This window comes from Drosophila serrata, unplaced genomic scaffold, assembly GCF_035046125.1.
Source record: "Drosophila serrata isolate PLE 108 unplaced genomic scaffold, ASM3504612v1 contig_272, whole genome shotgun sequence".
In the NCBI taxonomy this organism is placed as follows: Eukaryota; Metazoa; Arthropoda; class Insecta; order Diptera; family Drosophilidae; genus Drosophila; species Drosophila serrata.
The window spans coordinates 9,444,670-9,466,225 of NW_028257170.1; the positions used below are offsets into that span (position 1 = coordinate 9,444,670).

Genomic DNA, 21,556 nt, shown 5'->3' on the forward strand with positions numbered 1-21,556 from the left:
ATTGCGCGTGCGCAAAAACAGAACCGGCATCGGCACGAAACCAGTATTCAAGTAAACCATTATTCCGAGCCAAGCGGCTCTCCGGCCGAGAGCACCATCCGAGGCTAAGCCACAAGAACGGGCGGCGGCAACAGGTAAGTCCGGCCAGAAGGTAAGCGAGCGTCGCTCCGTCCAGACGTTGTCGCGGTTTAAACTCGCTGTGAGTAGTCGCATCGGGCATATCCGTGAGATACAAGATACAAAAGCCAGACACACAAGAGCAAGATCAAGTTTCGGTCACTCGGCGTCATCCGTTTTGCGGTCCCGTGTGTGTTGTTGTGGTGTGTTTTTTTGCGTACGTTCGTCTGGCCAAAAAAAGCGAGTCCCACCGAAATACCCGTTTAAAGTGAAATAGTCTTGGCTAAAATGGTCATTCCGCGACAGTGTTAATTGTTATTTTCGCCAGAGCTTGTACTTGCACCGCAACCCCTTGGGTTTCCTGAAATTTTTGCATTTCCTTCTTACCGTTCTCTACCTACATTTTCCGCCTGCTTCTCTCTCTCTCTCTCTCTCTTTCTCAGTCGCTCCTTTTCTTATTTTTTTTGGCCAAAACAAGAACTCATAGATACAGCGAGCGAGATATACCTGCGAACCAGTCTGTTTTGTGACTTTATTTGTTTTTGCCACTGTCGCCTAGTGTCTGCGTGTCCGTGTGTGTATATATGCGAAAAGAAAGCCATCATCACACCGGATCGCATCGCATCGCAACATTTGCCAATCGCCAAGAAGTGCCCAATGATCGGAACTGGCGGCCAGCAGCCGCCTCATCATCATGTGCCACTTTTCGCATGTGCATAAAGTGAAATCTCCAGTCCGCTCCCTCGTCGACTGAATTTCTTTCCGTTCCACCCGTCTTTTCTCCCTTTTTTTGTGAAGCCCATCATGAGCGGAATGTGATCGAGTGCTGGCAAAAGTTCAAACGCCAAGGCTAAAGCTAAGCAAACGCGCAGACTCAGCTGAAATCTCAGCTGAAATCGCAGGCATTCTCGCTCAAAGACAAGGCCAACTGGGGGCGGCGGTGGTGCAGTTATCTGTAGCTGTATTAGCATTGAAAAATCATTGTTTCTGGCCAAATAAATAAGCCCAGTTTGTTTTGCATTTCTGCCAGTCGAAGAACGTGAACGAGCGAATAATATAAGAAAAGTTAAAACGAAGTAAAGATTAAAGAAAAACCAAAAGTAAAACTGTGTCGACGTTCTACATGTGCTAAATACTAGAGTAAACACCATCGAAAACTCGGACCTAACGGATACGAATAGCTAACGGCTCTGCAATTAGCCACGGCAACATGTTGCCGCCATGGATGTGGCTGTTGCCGCTGCTCTCGGCCAGCTTTGCCGCCGGCCAGCTGCTGAATCATCCGCCGCAGTTCGTCCCAGGGACGGGAGACATGTCCCGCTTTAGCCTTTCGGAGAACACGCCCGTTGGGAGTCCGGTTTATCAGCTGAAAGGTGAGTTTCTTAAGATACAAGAGGAAAAGTTAACAGGAAGTTTTCCAGGCACTTACTGGGATATTTATTAAACCTGGAGAGTACAGAAAGTAACCTTAAACCCTTATTAATTCTTATTAACTATACCTTAATACAAACACTACTCCATTAATATCTAAAACCTGACACATTTGATATGATTGCACTCTTATTCTTAACTCTGAAGACCAGTAGCTGGTGCTCCAGTTGTTCCACAGGTGTTGGCGGGGGAGTTCTACATAGTTGGCTCACATTGCATGCTCGACATTTTATCAACATGTGTAGTACCGGGAGTACTGGGAGTACTGGGAGTACGGGGCCATCACGTTTCATAATTTTATGCGGAATTGCTTCACGGCTTTCATTGCAGCAGCAGTGAGACAATGTACACAAATAGCCCAATTCCCACGCAGTTTGTGCCAATGCCTTTCACTCGCAACAGTTTGTTTTGTTTTAGCCCGAAAAAATGATGGCTCAGTGTCAGAGGGGGCTGTGGGAAGATCAGCTGATTAATACCTATCAGGGAAGTTATTAATTTATGTGCTTTACTCTGTACTTAATTAGGCCAAAGAACTTTTATCTTCACGCCGAAAATTTATATTTTCCCAGTAAAATGATAAAATGGTTAATCTTTACCCCAAATAAGTCTGGGTTAAGTTGTCAAAAATATAAAGTCACAGATAAACTAAAATCTTCGGTAAGTCACGATCTTGGGTTGATTATCAAATAAGCCATTAAATTGTTTATCTCTGAAGAACGTTTATGCATTAAATTGCTTAGAGTAACGATGTTTAAATATAAATGGGAACTAGATTTGTTCATTATATAATTGTATCTGTCAAATGATTGATGAACGGGAATTGATGGCAATTTAAATAGTACATTTATTTATTTGTTTACAAAGCAAAGGCTACTTAGAATTCTATCACCGGAACCTATGAATTAATAACAATAAACAGCAAACATTTTCTTTAACAATAATTCAATTTACCAGCTTGAATAATTTACCAAAAAACTAAAGAGCATTCCCTCTTCGATTCAAGTTTCATATCTCACTCCACAACTGGCTTCAATAATTTTGTAATTTGGCTTTTGAACATACCTCAAATTACCAATGCTGACTTTCATTTCTTGGCCAGCTCTCCGGCTTTGGGTGGGCCACCTACTTTGGGTCAACCTTGTGGCGGGGTATTGGATTTTTGCGGCTGCCGCGCACGTTTCCAGCACCCTCGTATCTCACACTCGCCAGATATAGATACACGCAGATACAGATTGCATAATGTCAGTGCTGTAAAATATGCAGTGCGGATCTGCAAGAATTCACGATAAACCTCAGAGGAAAAAAAACACAAGATATTAATTCTTTCCCATTTGCTGTTTCTGGTTTGGTATTTTTTTGGAGTTAGCTCGCTTAAGAATGCAGTTAACAAACAAAAACAAACAAAGGCAGGCAAAGATACATATGTATCTGATAGGCGGGCAGGCGGAAATGCATTTGAACACGTTTGTGCGTACCACCAGCGATAAGTGTTAGTTCCCCGCCGATAATGGCGATGGCCGGCATGGTAATGGTGATGGTAATGGCTTCCATTAGATGGCCACCACTTTTGCTCGAGAATGGCTAGTGCACTTTTACTCGGAACGAGAGTGGCAATCAATCGAAAGTTCGTTTGGACAATCTGATAATAATATATAAACTCTCCTTTGTAGAACTTAAAGTTGGTATTGACTTATACCAAAGAGTGTATAGAGTGGTTGTATAGTCTTTGCTTATACATTATAGATACATAGGGTTAAAAAAACAATATATAATACAATATTAGTGGAGGAGATAATAAAGTTAAGGCATATACTCTTTCAGGTTGTCAGAAGCTGGTGTCTAGTTTACATTTCCCATATAAATCTAATATATATCTAGTTAAAAACTCCCCCTTTAATCTGGCCAATATCTAGTTACAAACTCCCCTTCAAGCTTTAATAAACTTAAGGCGGCACCCCGACACTCCCCCTAAAACTATGATTTAACCAAGTATCGCTTGCACCTGCCTCTTAGCCAGTTGACACCCTAACACAGATACGAATACAAAGATATTGAGATACAGAGGTATATTTAAACCAGATATATGTGCAGTTGCTATTTGAGTTCGTAGACATCGAGAGGTCTGCCTGCAATTCGATGCCGCGGCACGGCAACTTCATAATCAGATGGCGCATTGTCTCAACTGGTTGCCGAGCGTGTGCCAAATCGCCTTGGATGATGCCCGCTGCTCGCCCAGTGACTCCGCCTGGCCGGGTTATGGCTTTGGTTATTGTATCTGCATCCGAATCTGTAACTGAGACGCAGATACATATATAGGCGAAGACGGAGACTGGGCGGCCTCATAGCCGGTTGGCTTTGGTTTTGCAAGCGGCATCCGTGAGATACGAAACACGTTTGCTGTGGTGCGTTCGAAATCAAGAGTGCCTTGGAAAAGCCAAGTGGTAAATGGAAAAACTGACCGGGCCAGAAGGAAATTGCTCTCTGCCAAAACGGGGGTCCAGGAAGCCAAAGCCATAACGAGCGCCACAAAATCCGAGACTGCAACTCAAGTCCGAGTGCCAATCGTTGTTGCATAAGCATTACTCCAGCGACGTCCCCTGGGATCCAGCATTTAGTTGGTGTCGAAAATTGAGGATTTAATTGCATGGAATTTGGCGGGGAAACTCCTATCACTTTACCATAACATACATACATTCCCATTTAACTGCGGCTCTTCGAAAGTCGAAAAATAAGCCAACAATTGTTGCCACATGGCGGGCGTTTCTCTCGCTTCGTTTGGGATTAACCACTGTTCCATGTGTAATAATAACCAAAATATTAACAAATACGCTCTGCCAAGCATGAAATCACAAATTATTTCTCCCGCATCAACAGCAACAGCAGCAGAAACCACAAACAATTACGGGGGTACATCCTCCCTTGTGCTGGGCATAAAGTGAAAAGTGTACGAAAGCTTTTCCACAGCTTGCACGTACACGCAATTACAGTGTTCATTCAGCTTTTCCACTTTTCCCCCAAAAACCTCACTCATATGTACAATAAACACACCATCTCGGATCGAACACGAGAATTCATAAAGAGAAAACGAGTAAGAATCGAAAGGTGGTGGTGGAGAGATATAGATACCCTATATTAGAATGGGCTTAGGAAATGTTTAAAGGTTCTATTAAATAGAGAAAGATATTTTTGTAATGATGGAGATGATGATGAAGGAGAAAATAGAACTAGCTGATTTATAGATTTGATAACACTAATTATGTTTCTTAGTCAAATTCGAAGATTTAAAAATTATTTTCCATTAAGAAAATAATATATAAACATCTACAATGTAATATATAAATATAGGTATTCGGCCCAATAATATACCCCACTTGCACCAGGAATGCATAAGACCTACAAAAATGATTATGTACATTGAAAATTTAAAATGGTCACTCACGCGCCAAACCAAAGGGGAATGGGAATGGGTTCGGGTTTGGAACAGAGTAATAACCGGGGGGTTCCCCGGGGGAGGTATTATCCGAATGTTTGTGTTCGCTGTTGGAGCCGAGACTGAAGCTAGAGGAGCGGCTGTGCCCAACTGCTTGCTTCCCGCTTTGAGCCATGTTTTGTTTGTGGCAGTCGTGCTGCAATTGTCGGTGTACCGCAGACCCGCTGCTGCCACAAACTTGAAAAAAATCTGGCTAGCAAAAGCAGTTTTCCGACCGCTTATTGATCTCTGTTTTCTTTTGTTAGCCCTTCTCGGGTTCATTTGTTTTCTTTCTTCTCTCCACAAATAATGATTCGGTAGAATTTCTAAAGTAATTTCCAGTTGCCCCCAAGCCGGAATATATTTTCGGCTGCCCAAGTTAAATAAATACTTGTAGATATATTTCCTGTTATTAGCAGGGAAAGAGAAAATGCTGCGGGAATGACACAATCCACTTAGGGTTGGACCCCATAGTGTCTAACTAGTTGCTCTAGTTAAGACTCTGTTCAGGTAGTTCACAGGGGCCCGGGGAGCTGCACTGGAGTGGAAAAGTTGTGGGAACCAAATTAGCATTTTTCACACGCTTTTACATAAACCACATGAGACAGAGGTGGTGCCGGCGGTGGCTTTGGACTACTGAACGACTTCCACGAAGTGACAGCCTATGACGCTGTCTCGGATTACCCGTAATTAAAGCAGTGAGCGTGTCAAACGTCGGGACACACACTGATCTGGCCGACAGACCAACAAACCGACAAGCCCACAAACCGTCGCCAACTAATTTGTTACACTTTTTCCGGCCAGCAAACATCCATCAGATTTCACGTATTTATAAATAGGGGAAAAGTAGTATTAATGTAAAAATGATTATAAATAGGTAAAACCATGTTTAAAATATTTTAATTACTTTATTTATTCTACAAAGTCTTTAAATAAATTTGTCCTCTTACCTTACAGGCACCGATCCGGAGGGCGGACGCCTAAAGTACAGCATCAGTGGACCCGTTTTTTCCGTTGACAGGGAAACGGGAGTGGTGCGCCTGCGCCAGGAGTTGGATCGCGAGACCCAGGACACTGTGGAGGTGATCATCAGCATCACCGACGAAGGCATCTACGGCACCGAACCCAACACTGTTTCCCAGCGAAGAGAGATTCCTGTCAGAGACTATAATGACAATCAGCCAACATTCCTGGGAAGACCCTACACTGCCAGTGTCAGCGAATCCCTACCTGTGGGAGCCGAGCTGAGTGTGGAGCCACCAATCGTGGTTGTTGATCGGGATGAGGGCATCAATGCCGAAGTGCAAATTAAATGCGTTGAGGTGGGTACTTTAAAACAGAAGACTCAAGTCTTAAGATCTTGTAATCCTTATATAATACCAATATCTTCCAGGAGAATGACATCTGCGACATCTTCGAGGTGCGAGCTGTGAAAATCTCCGATGGCAACTACACCGCCCGAGTGGCTCTGAAGCAACCCCTGGATTTTGAGAGTCGTCCCTCATATATTATGACCATCTCGGCCTCAGACAGCGCCTTGGACAACCGCCTCTCCTCACTGGCCACCATTTCAATCAACGTGATCGATATTCAGGATCAGCCGCCTGTCTTCACCAATGCCCCATACTCTGCCACAGTGGCGGAGAACACACCCGCCGGTGTGAGCATTCTGACAGTCAAGGCCATGGACGGGGATGTGGGCATTCCAAGGGATATATTCCTGTCCCTGGAGGACGAACCCTTCGGGCACTTTGAACTGGTACCCTTCGGAGATCCTCGTGAGGGAACCGCCGTGTTGCAGACCACCTCGGAGCCTCTGGATCGTGAGAACGCTGAGATCCTGCAAAATGGCGGCGTTTACGTGTTCTCCATTAGAGCCACAGAGCTGATTGATGGTGCCATTCCAGCCGAGTACTCGCTCACCCGGGTGACCATCGTGGTGACCGATGTGGATGACCACCAGCCAACGTTTAGCGGTGATCACTTTAATGTTTCCATTACCGAGAACCTGGCCAATGGAATGCCGCTTCCAGGACTCTCGATCTTTGTGGATGATCGTGACATGGGCGACAACAGCCGCTATCAGCTGTCCTTGAGGGATGTGGCCAATGCCGCCGGTGTATTTGCGGTGTCTCCCACCGATGCTCAGGGCAGGACACCGGTTGTGGTGAAAGTGCTGAATGCCAGTCGCTTGGATTACGACGTTGCAGATCCCGCGCTTCGTAAGTTTGAGTTTGATCTAATAGCATCGGTCAAAGGAGTAGAGATGGCCAAGTCCCGAGTGGAAATTCATCTACTGGATGCAAATGATAATGCCCCGGTGTTTGAACAAGGCACTTATCGCTTTACGGCAGCCGAGAATCTTCCCGTGGACGCCTTGATAGGTACCGTGAGAGCCAGTGATGCAGATTCCGGAGAATTCGGACACGTTCGATATGTGCTGAAGGGTTTCGGAGCGGATAACTTTTATGTGGACCCAGAAACTGGAGGTCTTTATCTGCTGAAGCCATTGGACTACGAAAAACAGAGCAGCTACAGCCTGACAGTGGTGGCCATTGATGGTGGCCAGCGGGAATCGAATGCCAATCTCTTCATTGGGGTCACCGACGTAAACGACAACCATCCTAGCTTTGAGAGCCGTGAATACAGTCGCACCATTCGCGAGGGAGCTGCCATTTTTGAACCGCAGTTCTTTGTCCGGGCCCACGATGCCGATGGTCCCACACAGGGAAATGGTAGGGTCAAGTACTCTATCGTGTCCGAAAACAGCATAGCTGGAAATGTATTCCGCATCGAGCCGGATACGGGTGAGATTGTAATCCAAAAAGCAGCTCGATCCATGGACACTGAACGTGGCGAATATGAACTGGTGGTCTCCGCCACAGATTTCGGTGAGTTAAAGTTAAATCTCTTTAAAAAATATTTATCTCTTATAATTGGGACTGTCTTTAGGAATTCCGCCTTTATCGAACACCACTCGCGTCCTGGTTCGTGTGGGCATCTCCGGCAACCAGCGACCCATCTTCCGGGGACACTTCCAAAACATGGAGAACCTGCCAATAATTGGACCTCCGAGCTACAGGGTTTCCATACCAGAGAATGCCGTTGCCGGATCGAATGTTACCTCGGTGTCTGCCCACGATCCGGATGGCTTGGACAGCCTGCTCCGCTACAGAATTGTGGGAGCCAATGACAACTTTGAGATTGATGAACAGTGAGTATTGGTTCTTAGTGAAAGAGATCCTTACTTACATTATTTTTCTTCCCTTACAGCTCCGGTTTGATTACAGTGTCACCCCAAGCCCGCATCGATCGCGACTCGAATATGAACAGCTTTGAGATTATTGTTAATGCCGTAGATTCCGGCACTCCAATTCCAGAGACAGCAACTACCACGGTATATGTAAATGTGAAGGACATAAACGATGAGCGCCCCAAATTCGAGCAGGCCAGCTACGCAGCCTATGTCTCCGAGAGGACGGCTGTGGGAGAAAGCGTACTCAGGGTTAGAGCCATCGATAAGGATCTCAACTCGAGATTAGAGTACGGATTGGTGGGTCCCGTGACAGCTACCACCAAGGCGGGAGTTAACATTGCCAACCGGAGCAACTACCGTCTACAGGAGGCTTTCCGCGTGAACAGTCAATCCGGAGAGATCTTCGTGAACGGAACCCTACGGCATGATGTGGCTGCCATCATCATCTTCACAGTGGGAGTGAGGGATCTAAATGCGGAAGTGGATCCGGAGGGGCAGGTGGATACCACAGAGGTGACCGTGTATGTCCAATCCTTCCAGGACACCAACCCTGTCTTCAAGAACCCCGGCTGGAGCAGCTCTCGACCCGTTATCGATGTGAAGATCAAGGAGGAAATGCCCATCGACAGCGCCTTGTTTATTCTCCAGGCCGAGGACCCTGTGACCCGACAGCCAATCACCTCCTTTGAGTTGGTGGAACCCAAGCAAGTGGAATACTTCCATGTGGCAGAGCGCACAGGAGAGGTAATCCTTAAAAAACGGCTAGACTACGAAGCTCTGGGAGAGAGCGGTCCCGACTTTGAACTCCAGGTGCGGGCCAATAGCGCCGATCGCCAACGTAGTACCGTCAGCCGGGTGAACATCACCGTGGAAAACGTGAACGACAACAGTCCCCGGTTCGAGCAGAGTTCCTATAGAGCCACCATCATCGAGAACCGACCACATCCGGAGCGAGTGATCCGGGTGAGAGCGTTGGACAAGGACGCCGTCTTAAACGCACGTGACGAGCGTTTGGGATACCACAAGATTATCTACTCGCTGCAGGGCGAACATGCTATGCTCTTTGAGATCAACAACACCACAGGGGAGGTGATCGTGGCAAACGGACAGATCATTGATCGGGAGCGCACCCCAAGGATTCAGCTCCAGATCAAGGCAGAGGACTCGCCGGGCAGGCCCACGGATGCCAAGCAGAGCGTTGTGGATCTGCAGATCGAAGTGTTGGATGTTAACGATAATGCTCCAGAGTTTACACAGAAGAAGTACAGTACGGTGATCCCGGAGAATGCCCAAATCGACTCGTTCGTCCTCCAGTTGGAGGCCCTTGACGCAGACGAGGGACTCGGAGGTGAGGTGCGATACGAGATGGTCAACGAGGGCGAGGCCAACGGACTCTTCAAAATCGATCCCAAGAGCGGTTTGATATCCACACGGCGCAATCTCACGGGAAAGGGACGCTCCGAACCGTACGATCTGATTGTCCGTGCCCAGGACAATGGGAACCAGTTGCCCAAGCAGCCAACTCTGTCTACTGACACCGATGTTAAGATCTTTATTGGCGACGTTAGTGCCAACGACGGCGTGCCCTACTTTGTGGCTCCCCGCGTGGGCCAAATGGCGAATGTCACAGAGGTGAGAGTCCTTTTAATTGTGAATATATTCTCTTAATATACCTAATCTTTGCACTTCTTAGAATGCTGTCATTGGAGCCCCAGTGTTCCAAGTAATTGCCAGCGATCCCGATGACGAAAATACTCCCTCCGGAACCATAACCTACCGCATTCTGCCGGACACTCCGGACGCTGAAGCCTTCACCATAGACACCCATTCGGGACTAATAACTACCAGGGAATCACTGGATCGTGAGACCAAAAATATGTACAAGATCCTGCTGGAAGTGAGTGACAATGGGCAGCCCAAGCAGTCAGTAACCAGAATTCTGCAAATAGCAGTTCTAGATGTGGACGATCACGAGCCCCGATTCGCAAGGGAAATTGTAAGTATAAAAGAGATATTCCTTGCTTATAGAATAATATTTTAAAATATTTTTAAAAGGATGAAGGACCTCTCACCATGTCTGTCAAAGAAGAGGAACCCGCTGGCACTGTGGTTGGCAACTTCACCGCCGTTGACGAAGATCTAGGCGAGAATGCGGCCATTGATTATGTGATCATCGAGGGAAATAACGAGCAGCTGTTCACCATCGAGCGGAACAATGACAGCCTGGCTATCCTCAAGACCCAGAAGCCTATCGATCGGGAGCAGGTTGAATCCTTCACCCTGACGGTTAAGTGCTTGAAACTGGGCGAACCTGGCTTCAAGTTCATTGGAGATCCCTATGATCGCCGGGATACCTCACATCTTCGTATCACTATCCGAGTCCTCGACATTGACGACAATCTGCCGCAGTTTGAGCAACCGGATCCCACGGTGGGCATAAGGATTAACGTGCCCATCGATACCGTGGTGACCACTCTGCGGGCCAGCGATGCAGATGCCGAGGCTCCGCCCATCGGACTCTCTATCGAGAATGTGACCTTTGTGCCGCAGTTCTACAAGCGAAGCCGCAGTTTGGCCGTGGGTAATCTTCAGAACCTCTTCACGCTCAACAACCGAACCGGGGAGTTGCGAACTGGAGGCTCCTTCGCCGACTACGTGGACGGGTATTTCCTGATGCGGCTGATGGCCAACAACTCGGTGGAACCTAAACGCCAGGCTTACAGTAACCTCAAGGTGTTTGTGATCCGGGACAAGTCGCTGCTCAAATTTGTGTTCGCCCGTCCGCCCAACGAGATCCAGCACAACATCCGGCTCTTCCAGGAGCAGCTGCAGAAGAAACTGCGGCCCCTGGGTCTGGAGCTGCACGTCCTAGACACCCAGGTGTTCACCAGACCAGACATGAGCCTTGACTTCACTGCCACCAGCTCCTGCTTCCAGATGTTCAAGAACGGCGCAGCCCTGTCCTTCAATGAAATGCAGAAGCTGATGAACTCGCAGCAGCTGCGCCAAGAGCTCATCGACACGTACGCTGCCTACGGAGTGAGCGAAGTGGAGTCCTGCTCCGTCCGGAGAACCCACACGGCGGCCCTATTCGCCGGCATGCTGACCTCGGCGGGGGCATGGCTGGTCTTCCTGGCAGCCCTCATAGGCCTGGCTGCCTTGATATCCTTGTGCACTGCCTGCTGCCTGAAGAAGAAGTAAGCAGATCTTAGAGGATATTAAGGATGCAGGAAAGAGTACTATAATATCAAAATCTCTTTCAGGCTGAAGCGGCACAGCAAGCGGAGCCTTCAGGCGAGTCTGCGAACGCCCACGGAGCACACGCCCACCTCGTACAGCTACTCAATGCCCGCCGTGCTCTACTCGGAGCCCATCTATGGGCCATTGTAGCCGCAGCTCATCTTCTGTACGGGGCGGTCCAGGTTCAACCACTGACCACATAGACGTAAATGTAGACGTAGACTAAGAGTGCCCAAGACTCGGGCCCCCTTTGCACCAGCGGAGATCCTTAAGAGTCCCCAAACTCGATCGGATCTCCGCTCGGCCGCTGCGAACCGGGACCTTGCAGAGATTGGTAGTCCGTGGAATGCCAAATCAGTCCATATAAGCTTAAGCATACTATGCGCGTGATCTAGTATGTACGTGTAGAACCATTTAGAGTTAGCCTAGGTTAGTCTGTAAAAAAAACATAGCGATTATCCAATTGAAAAGCGTAGCCTAAGTCGAGTCAGTTCTCTGTGTCATCCGCGCCAAAGTGCAGGCTGAAGTCCTCTCGCTGACTCTGCCCTTTGGCAGGTCTGGAATGCATTTATTTTTACCTATATTTATCTTATCGTCTATTTGCCAAACACATGTCGAACAAGTGCAGAATAAATAATGCTTCAAACGTAGTCCAATTCCAGGTCCGCAACCCAATTCAAAATCCTATCCTATCCTCGGCCAGGAGTCAAAGTCAGGCCCCATTTGCGTGTCGCCCGAAAATGAGTATTTCGTTTTCAAACAGAATGCATATGGTTTTGCCGTTAAGTAAATATATTTATATATATATATACCTACGACTAAGTAGTGTGTCCAATGTGAACATGTGTGCAAATAAATTCTATTAACTATGAACTACGTAAAAAATGTGAAAACAAAACGCGAGCACTTACTCACTGAAGTGATATGCAAATGAATAGTGAATTCCCTCTAATGTGCTAAAATCCAGGAAGGTACGGGCACCGAAAGTGGGTTTGATCGGTTAAACCTGATATTTATGGGATTTTTTCAGCCAGAAAATGGTTTGGGATTTAGTAGGCGGCTGCATTGAAGTAGTGCCAATTATCTGCATTAAATCAAGAACTGCAAGGTTATACCATATCTATATTAATAAAAGTTGATACAGGTTATTAGTCTAAAGAAATACTTTATTTTCATTAAAAATAAATGAAAATCTATTGTTTTAAATTTCGTATAATAATCAGTGAGACTTTCCACTTTGTTATCTAAAAAGTACCATCAATTTAAAGACATCCTTAAAGAACAGATTATCTTGCATGCATCTTAAACTCAAGCAAAATAATTATCATAACTTAATATTATTACTTCTTCTCAATTTCAGAATAAGGGGTTATCATATCTCATATATATAAAACCGCAAAAATAACTGCAACCATTATCCCTTTTGCCCATTTCAAGTCCTCTTAAGTACCAGCCGATCCTGACTCAAGTTGTTAACGAGCTCCGCTCCGGATTCGAAGTTCCAATTAAACTTGCCATGCTTAAAGTAATTGCAAATTCCCATTTTAAAATCGTTTCGAGAACTGCGTCACTATACAGGCAAGTGTAAATGTAACGTGAAAAGCAAATATCCTGGCACTGGCAGGCTGCAGGATGCAGGCAGCAGGAGGCAGGCGGGGGTTAGGAAAACCCATAAATAATAAATGTTGTTAAAACTAATGTGCGGCGCTCATTAGCCCCTGGCAACGAACGGCCAGGGAAACAGGGGATGATGCTGGTCCTGCCCCCGATCCCCTGATCCTGGCCAAAATCAAAGGGTGCATGATGATTTCGGGGGTTGCTGGTGCTCTCGTCCTCGTACCCGTACTCGCACAGCTCGACTTATTTTTATAACTTTTTAAAGCGAAACAACATCAACAACGCAAGACAGAAAATCAAGTGCGTTCGGGGGTCAACTGAACCTTTGAGCCTTTGGGGGTTGATCTTCTCCCCGGAGATGGAGTGTAATTAAACTTGTTTCCCTCATGATTGCGCCGTGTTTAAGGCGAAATTCTGAAATTTACATAAAGACCGACTAACCTGGATTGCACTGGCCTTGCACATTCAGGCTTTGTCTCCTCTAAATCACCTTCCACTTGAACAGTGATTGATGGTCGGCAGCAGGGCCATCCTCATAAATCACACTCCAAAATCGAGTGACAAAGCGGCTTGATGGAAAAGCAGTCACGGCGCCAGCCATCGAGACCTCGTAAGTTCCAGTAATCGTCAATTAATACCAGCGGATAGAGGGTTATTTTTTGTGGGCGCCAAGAGCTTAACTTACAAAGACCCACAAGTGTGGAGCGTTATAAATGAGATATACAACAAATATCATAGGTCTTTCAGTCAAAATCTAAATATATAATGCACACAATTCTTTCGAATTTTTTATTATTATTATTTAAAAAGGTACATTAAAGATGTAATTCATTATTGGAACTATTTCAGCTCAATTCTGTATTATAAATCATTTGTAGATATTATCGCTCTAATAAAATGCAAGCAATTAAAGAAATAAAACCATTACTTATGATTTTATCTGCCTGATTGTTTAATGTTTCCTTGGCACAACTGAAAAAAGTATACATACATATATGAATTTATATAGAAAAGTATGTGGGAAACCCCTGTGCAGGTGTGCCACAAGTCAAGTTTTTTACCCCAGATTCAATTCAATGACAGCTAACGCTCTTGTCGAGTGTCAAATAGTTAGCCAGATGTCCGGCTGACAGAGCGACAAACAATGCCAACAATTAATGGCTGAGCCAGGACATTCCCTCGTCCTGCTGCTTGGGTGCAACAAATAGTGGAAAAGCCTTGCGTGCATACCAAAAAGTGAAAAGCGGGACAGGAAAGTGAGGAAAGGAATCATAACGGTCGCTTGCTGAGGTGGCAAGACTATAAAAAAGGACTTAGGACACACCCCGAGTTGCGTAATTGCAGTTAACTTGCTTCGTACTTTTTTGGGGTAATTTTTGCTATATTTTTTGCAACGATTTTTTTTTGCAATTTTTCCCCGCAATTTTCCCGATTTTTCCATTTGTCTGCCGTTTGCGGAAACGCGCACAATGGTGGAATTACCACGGGATTTTCGCGCGAATTTCAGAACTAAGCCGGAAGTGGAATTACCAGAGCACGCCGGCTTAGGATCAGGCGAAAGGATTTCTCCTCTATGTATAGTAAAACCCCCATTAGATCGATCGTGCCGTGTCCGTTGTTTACATTTAACAATAACTGGGCATGAAACCGGTGTTTTGCCGACATTTTAGTGCCAGCCTTCCGATTCAATTTATGCACAGCGAGCTGAAAAAAAGAAAATTAACAAATATCAACCATAAATTAGAAATGTCAGCTTCATTATACACATGGCGCTGCATAGTAATTAGGCAGCTTCGCGCGTCCACGTAGCTCTCTCCAACTACATGGAAATTTATGACCACTTGATGAACTGAATCCCCGAATCCGCGTCCTTGTCTGGGGTTGCAAGGCTCTTCCATTTCGTCCTGGTTCTCCTGGTCTCGCTGGCTGATCTCATTTGCATAACAATCAACTCATCGTTTGTGGTACAGCTACCATATCTGCCCTTGCTCCTTGCCACAGGACGAAGGGTGCAGCTGAGGCCGTCGAATGCCTTCCTCGAAATGTTAATGTTTTTCGTACACTGGCAGCGGGTGTGAAGTTGTAAAGTTTAATGTATTGTTTGTCTAACAGTTTATTCATTTGGAAAAGGAATATATTAGAAATGGGTATTTTTCGAATGTGACTGGAATAAAAAACGGCTCTTCTATGGGGTTGGAAGGTAGCATTGTCCTTTAAATAACTGATTCTATAAATCTTTCTTCATAATCAGTCGTGTGTACTGCAACTTATTTTCTTCGCTGATAATAAATCGGTAATTAAATGTCAGGGGATTAAATGGTATTCACGATTTTGGGAACAGGTTGAGTAAGTATTAAAATATTATGTTTATTTTAAGAATCTACCAAAAGTTGACTTTCTTCTTTACACATTTTCTTAACTTTATATTTAATTTATTTAATAAATCGAATCTCAATCAATTTCGATTGAAAACCATTATGCAATTGTAATTATCACATATGTCCTATTACTAAAATCAGTAGCATTTAAGGATCCATGAAATGTCCTTTAGCCGTGGGTCCACTGCATTCACTCAATTTTCCGCAACCTAAATCAAATTTTCTGGTTTTATCGTTCGTGGACATGAACATGATCTCAATTCGATTTGCCTAATAGAAGACCAGCCAGGACCAGGATATAGTTATCTGATTCTTGATTTACATGTGTTAACATTTTCGTTTTTGTTTTCCCTCAGACGCGTACCACTTTCTGGCTCAACAATGTGACATAAATCTGCTTAAATTTGACTAAAACCGCTTTGATCGGATTAAAAATCAGAGCTCGCACAACATTTTACAGTTTCAAGCGAGCGAATATCGAGGGTTACATACACCCAGTGCATCCGAATGCGACAGATTGCTGGCCTTCTCCGGAATAAATAGGTCCCGAGCATCGTACGGGTACTAAATGTAACAAAATACTCCAGCGGCTGTTTGTTTATCCAATGTTTTTCGGTTAGATGAGCATACAACTCGAAAGCGGCAAAGGTAGGGCACGGGCTCTGCGTTTTTTCGAACAGTAACGAATACGACGGGGTCGCACACCCCGACAAAGACCAGGGGAACTTCACAGATTTCACAGATAAACCAATTCGAGCAGGGCAATGAATGGGCGAAAAGGTCGTCCAAGTTGCCGCCAAAAAACGAACGTGTATCTGTGGCACCAGGACGAATCTCCGACGCGAATGTTTGATCAGGACCAAAAGGGGTAATAAAAAATATAGAAGCAAGGGTTCAAGTATTCGCACGTGCACCGGCAAAGGGTTACAACGACAAAAAAATCTGCACCGACTTCTTGCTAAAAAGGCGTAAAACAATCAATTCGGCAAATAAAATTCGATTTGCGAAATGGGAATACCAAATAAAAAGGCCAAGGACAAATTGGCGCTAGGTTGTCCGGAACGGTGTGATATATGATCTTAATATTTCATGCCTGCCGACACCACCAAGGGGTGAACTTTGATTCTGTTTTTCACAAGCATATCGAATTTATTTGACCCAAAAACAAGCTGCGAATTAATATTAAAATAAGTATAGTTTCATTTTATAATTTGCTATATGTTCAATATATTTTAGTAATACAAAAATGGATTAATTAATTATTTATACTGCGAGCAAAAGAGCGATTCGGAAATATGGCTAAATCACCTCGAATCTTGATTTTGATCGTATAATGAAAGGTTCTAGCTTTATTTAAAATACCCCCTATTTGGATTTAACAAGAAGAATTGAAAATTGTATTCCAGACAACCTTTGCAAAGTAAAATTAATGCATTTTTGTTTTAGTTTTAAAATTGATTTTCCCTTCTTGATTTCTTAACAATTCCTTTTGTAAATAAACCTTTCGTTCAGCAATCTTATAAGTAATCCTTGGACATAATTTATGTTTTTATTATATCTTCCCCTTAAGAGATCCCCAAGTGGACACTTGTGTTCCTATCGATAGATAATCCCCAAATATTAACGAAAAATTGTTTCAGTTTGGGTATCTGGGACCAAAACCCTCCTCTACCAGGCGCAGCTCGCTTTGTGCAGTCTCATTGGACCGCACATCAATCGCTCTCCAAGGACCTGCACTTGCCGCATCTGAAGATGCCATTGTGTTTGCGCCTTTTAGCATGTCCATGGCAATTTGTTTCCATTTCGGTTTCCTTATCGCCTTATGGCCATCGCCAAATTGTTTTCAATGCCACGCAGTGCATTAGCATCCCGGCGAATGGGAGTGGCAATGGTAAGGGAGCGGAGATGTCGTCATTGATCCGCCGATAGCCATCAAAACGCAGCCACCCTGTCCCGGAGCAGCCCGCTGCTAATGATGCCGGGGTCCGTACTAGGTTTCAGCCTAGTCCTCATCCTCATCCCTGCTAGAGTCCTGGAAATTCAATGCAGCTTAGCTGGCTCACCCGCTGCGTATTTGCGCCTTTGCCACACAACGGAATAAGAGAATAGCGAACCCATGCGGCCCAGAATAATGATTATTGTAAAGATAAATCCCAACACCTCCAACAAAGCTGCACAAATGACAAACGCCGGCTTAGCAGTTCTACCGAAATTCTATTCATAAACCCAAAATATATAGTAGTGGGATTTTGCAGTGACTCGAAAGAGGAAGTAACTCTAATCTAACTCTTTTTCAACTTTTTGTCTAAGTCGAGAATATTCCGTGATGCTTCCTTGTAAGCTTATTTTCCTTTCAACCCATGTATACTCTTTAAAACTCAAATTGAAACAATTCCACCATTACCATGTAAGAAGATTTCGTGTGAGTCTTAGATACCGAATTTCAGCATCTTCTGCACCTTTTCACCCTTGCCTCGTAACGGAAAATGTCAGTCAGTCAGTTAGGCATTTCGGAGGTATGTATAAAGCAGTTTCCCTCGACTCTTGCCGGTTCATTCAACTAAATAATTTGAGTGGCATTCATGCAGGTCCACTGGCCCACAGCTCGCAGCTAACAGCTCATGTTTCAGGATTGCCGGTCCTGGCTGACTGCTGCTGCCGCCTCGTTGCCGTTGGTACATTCGTTTTGTAATTGTGTGGCAGGTGACGGGCAATCTTCCATTGTTCGTACTCCGTGCTCCGTACTCCGTATTCCGGAGTTCAGTTTCTACTTGAACTCACCCCATGTCGAATCGTAAGGGCGCAAAATGCCCCCTACAATAAAAACAAGCTGCAGTGCACAGACACACACACACACACAGAACCATTCGCTTTATGTGCACTGCAATATACAATATTTATTTGAATTTAAGTCCTTTGTTTGGAATCTGAAATCCGCACACACAGAACCATAGAGATTCTCGCCATTGAGTCTCCAGGGTTGTTTGCTTTGGCTACTTTTTTCATTTGACTTTACCCTCTTCCCATTCCGATTGATTTCAATTTTCTGCCTCGTTTTGATCGTCAACTTTATTTGCAAAAATAAATCTTTATGGCTTTACATCGAATTTCAATCTTATCACGATAAAGTTCTGGCCCTGACTAGCTCGCTTTCCTTGCATTGCAATAACTGATATAGAGAATCTGGCATAACCTACTTAAGTGGTCCATCGATCGTACAATTAAATACAGCTAATACCTGGTACATGTCGGAGATGCTTATGTCTAGGCTTACGTCTACGATGGCAAGGTACGTATCCGCTTAGTCTAAATGGACAACCGATTTGTACTAAATAGTCGTTAAGATGTGGAATATTGTGAGAAGAAGAATGCTGGTTCCTGACAAGCACTCTTAGTTCAGATATTCCATTGAGATCCACAAAAAAGAAACCAATTAAGTGATATTGAAAAAGACTTCTGAGACTGATTAAGATTCGAAAAGGATCCAAATAAATTTCAGAAGTCTCTTGTGGCTGGTTGTTTAAAAAGAAATTGATTTATCTATTGAAGATCCCTCTTTAACATGGAACTCAACTGAGTGCAAAGATTAGCATTGACTTAGAATAAGATTTTCTATATCCAAAAGAATAGATAAGCTTTGCAGTCACTTGAGACCCTCACTTACTACCAATATCAACTGATTTCGCACAGCTCGAGGAAAGCAAAATAGGGAAACCCGGAGATGATATCTGCAAGTAAGTGTTGAATAACTCACAGGATCATCTACTACAAATTCCCCTAAGTCAGTTTCCTGCCAGCTTGCGGTATCCTCGAACATATCACGCTGAAAAAGAACCCTAGATCGCAGCTCTGGCTCCCAAAACTGTGCTACACCTGCGGGGCAAACTGCTTGTAGCTGTGGGGATGTGGAATCGTATGGGCATGGGCGTGCCCAAGGGCTCCCTGATCCTCCGGGTACTCCTTCCACGGCGGCGTCTGTGTGTAGAAGCTGCTCTGCTGGTGAATCTCCGAGCTCGCCGACTGGATATTGGCAGCTGCCTCGAAGCTTCCCCGGAATATATCGTACTTCTCCTGCGAGAATTGCTGCGGAGGGCTGGAATCCTGCTTAGGTATGTGCTGGACAGACTCCGGCTGCTGGTGCTGCTGGTGATGGTGATAGAAGCGCATGCTGCCGGTAAAGTCGAAGCCTGGTGGATGCTGCGGGTAGTCCATTCCCTGCTGGTAAGCCCCGCCCCCCATTGGCGGCTGGTGCTCCGCAGGATGCGGATTCTGAACCAGAGGCGTAGCTCCCTGACCATAGGGGAACATCCTGCCGCAACCAAACATGGGAAAAGGTTGCGGATTCACGAAGAGGGCGTCGAACAGCTCCTTAGTGATCCGCTCGCCACTCAGGGTGAAGTTCTGCAGCTTCTCCAGGTCAAGGTTGATCGTGCCGCCGCTCTCGAGCACCTGCTCCAGCGCAAAGATGTAGTTGTGGGCGAAGCGCAGGATCTCGATCTTGGTCAGCTTCGTCTCCTCCGGCAGCGATGGCAGCGTCACCCTCAGCCGCTCCAGGGCATCGTTCAGCGTGTGCATCCGATTTCGCTCCCTATCATTGGCTTTCATCCGGCGGAAGCGCTTGATCCGCACAACCTGGGTGGGGCTGCGCGATCGCGTCACCCGGTTCTTGCCGACGGCATACTTGCGCTTCTGGCGCGGCGCATCCGGATCTTCGGGCGACTTCATCGGCGTGCTGGTCAGCGGGGGCTCGAAGCCTCCGTTCGTGGCGCGACTGTTCAGATGCTCCACCAGCGTCCTGCCGCTCCGAGTGCTATGGTTGCTGCTCGTATCCAGCAGGCCCACGAATCCGGCAGTCGCCGCCGGCGGTGAGTTGAGTGGCGCGCCATCCCAGGCTCCAGGATACGGCATCTGCGGCGCCAACGGATTGGGTGCTGCCTCATCGAAGTCCAAGCGCCGGCGGGAACTCATCTGGGCCTCCGTTTCGAAGCTCTTCTCGTAGCCACTGTCGAAGGAGGCATCATCATCGTCCTCGTCAAAGTCGAAGGATTGCGATCCCACGCTGTAGGCATTGTAGCAGGCGGCCATGGTCTCTAGAGTGTGTGTTTGTGTGTATGTCCTGTGAGTCCTGAGAATCCTTGGAGACTCACTCTGCGCGCATTTCCGATTTCCGCTTTGAGAGTCTGACACAGTTGAGAGTTCGTTTCTTCGCGTGCCAGCACCAACTGAAAGCTGGCCAGGAGTGCGCACCGGTTTTATGTGCCAGGCCAGCCATTAAGCCCGCTGATTTGCCTCCGAACTCTGTGCCGCCAGCAACCCTCGGCGCATTGTCGTCGGTCGTGGCGGCGCCATGCCGCACAGCACAGGGTATAAATCCCAACAGATATCGCCGTGATTGTCGCCTGGGGGTGGCTTTTACTCACACACACATACCCCTTGTACAACTCGCGGAGCTCTACCGGGGAGCTGGAGTTGGTACCGGAGGAGATTCGTTCTAGCAGACGGCGCTACCAGTCAAAATACGAGCATTATTAACGCTCTGGCGGTGAGCGACGTTCTCTAAGCCAATCGGAAGGATGTCTGAGGCCGAGGATCAGTGATGACGCCAAAGCGGAGCACCATCAAGGTCTGTATATATTCTATACCCTTCTATAAGCTATACTTATTTGTATAAATATTAAACGAAAGACTGCCGCAGCCACAAAATGTGGTTAATTAATTAAAATTTATGACTTTCATTCAGACAACAAATAGGAACGTTTGCTTTTCATCTTGATTTAAAATCAAATAGTTTTTTATATATTGATTAAGTTAATCTGTCAACTAGGTTTTTAAAATAAAACAAACTTTAAATGAGCAATAATATTGTAAATATATATTAAATAAGAAGGGATGCGAACTATCAGAAGAACGAATGATATGTAGTTCTTTAATACGTTGTAAGTTTTTGACTTAAATAATTATATTATAAATATGAAGATTAGGGTTTTGTCAAAACTGATTTGAATGTACAGATTATTATTTATTTATAATTTATAAAGTTACGAAATT

The 21,556-nt window shown here is 45.5% G+C and overlaps 2 protein-coding genes across 4 annotated transcripts; one reads left to right on the forward strand and one right to left on the reverse strand.

Annotated features, from left to right (window-relative positions):
- Positions 1-142: 142 nt before the first annotated feature.
- On the forward strand, positions 143-14,069 carry Cad74A (cadherin 74A). 3 transcript variants are annotated; one of them, XM_020960498.2, is made up of 9 exons: positions 143-199; positions 1,148-1,490; positions 5,975-6,339; positions 6,411-7,908; positions 7,970-8,231; positions 8,291-9,905; positions 9,967-10,269; positions 10,329-11,470; positions 11,537-14,069. In XM_020960498.2, exons 2-9 carry the CDS (start codon positions 1,328-1,330, stop codon positions 11,661-11,663), a joined length of 5,475 nt encoding a protein of 1,824 aa, XP_020816157.2. In that variant the 5' UTR covers positions 143-199; positions 1,148-1,327; the 3' UTR covers positions 11,664-14,069. The 3 variants fall into 3 exon arrangements, with proteins under 3 accessions (XP_020816157.2, XP_086689733.1, XP_086689734.1); XM_086833607.1 differs by having other exon boundaries at positions 146-320; XM_086833608.1 differs by having other exon boundaries at positions 147-334.
- A 4,490-nt stretch (positions 14,070-18,559) lies between these two features.
- tap (Basic helix-loop-helix neural transcription factor tap) lies at positions 18,560-20,712 on the reverse strand. Its single transcript, XM_020960780.2, has one exon. It carries the CDS (start codon positions 20,591-20,593, stop codon positions 19,376-19,378), a length of 1,218 nt encoding a protein of 405 aa, XP_020816439.2. The 5' UTR covers positions 20,594-20,712; the 3' UTR covers positions 18,560-19,375.
- Between the last annotated feature and the right edge of the window lie 844 nt (positions 20,713-21,556).

Bases quoted from the DNA above. Each gene is read 5' to 3' on its own strand.
- Cad74A (XM_020960498.2), top strand. From the start codon at position 1,328: ATGTTGCCGCCATGGATGTGGCTGTTGCCGCTGCTCTCGGCCAGCTTT. The intron at 6,340-6,410 runs GTGGGTACTTTA...AATATCTTCCAG, and splicing joins TGCAAATTAAATGCGTTGAG to GAGAATGACATCTGCGACAT. The intron at 11,471-11,536 runs GTAAGCAGATCT...AATCTCTTTCAG, and splicing joins GCCTGCTGCCTGAAGAAGAA to GCTGAAGCGGCACAGCAAGC.
- tap (XM_020960780.2), bottom strand. From the start codon at position 20,593: ATGGCCGCCTGCTACAATGCCTACAGCGTGGGATCGCAATCCTTCGAC.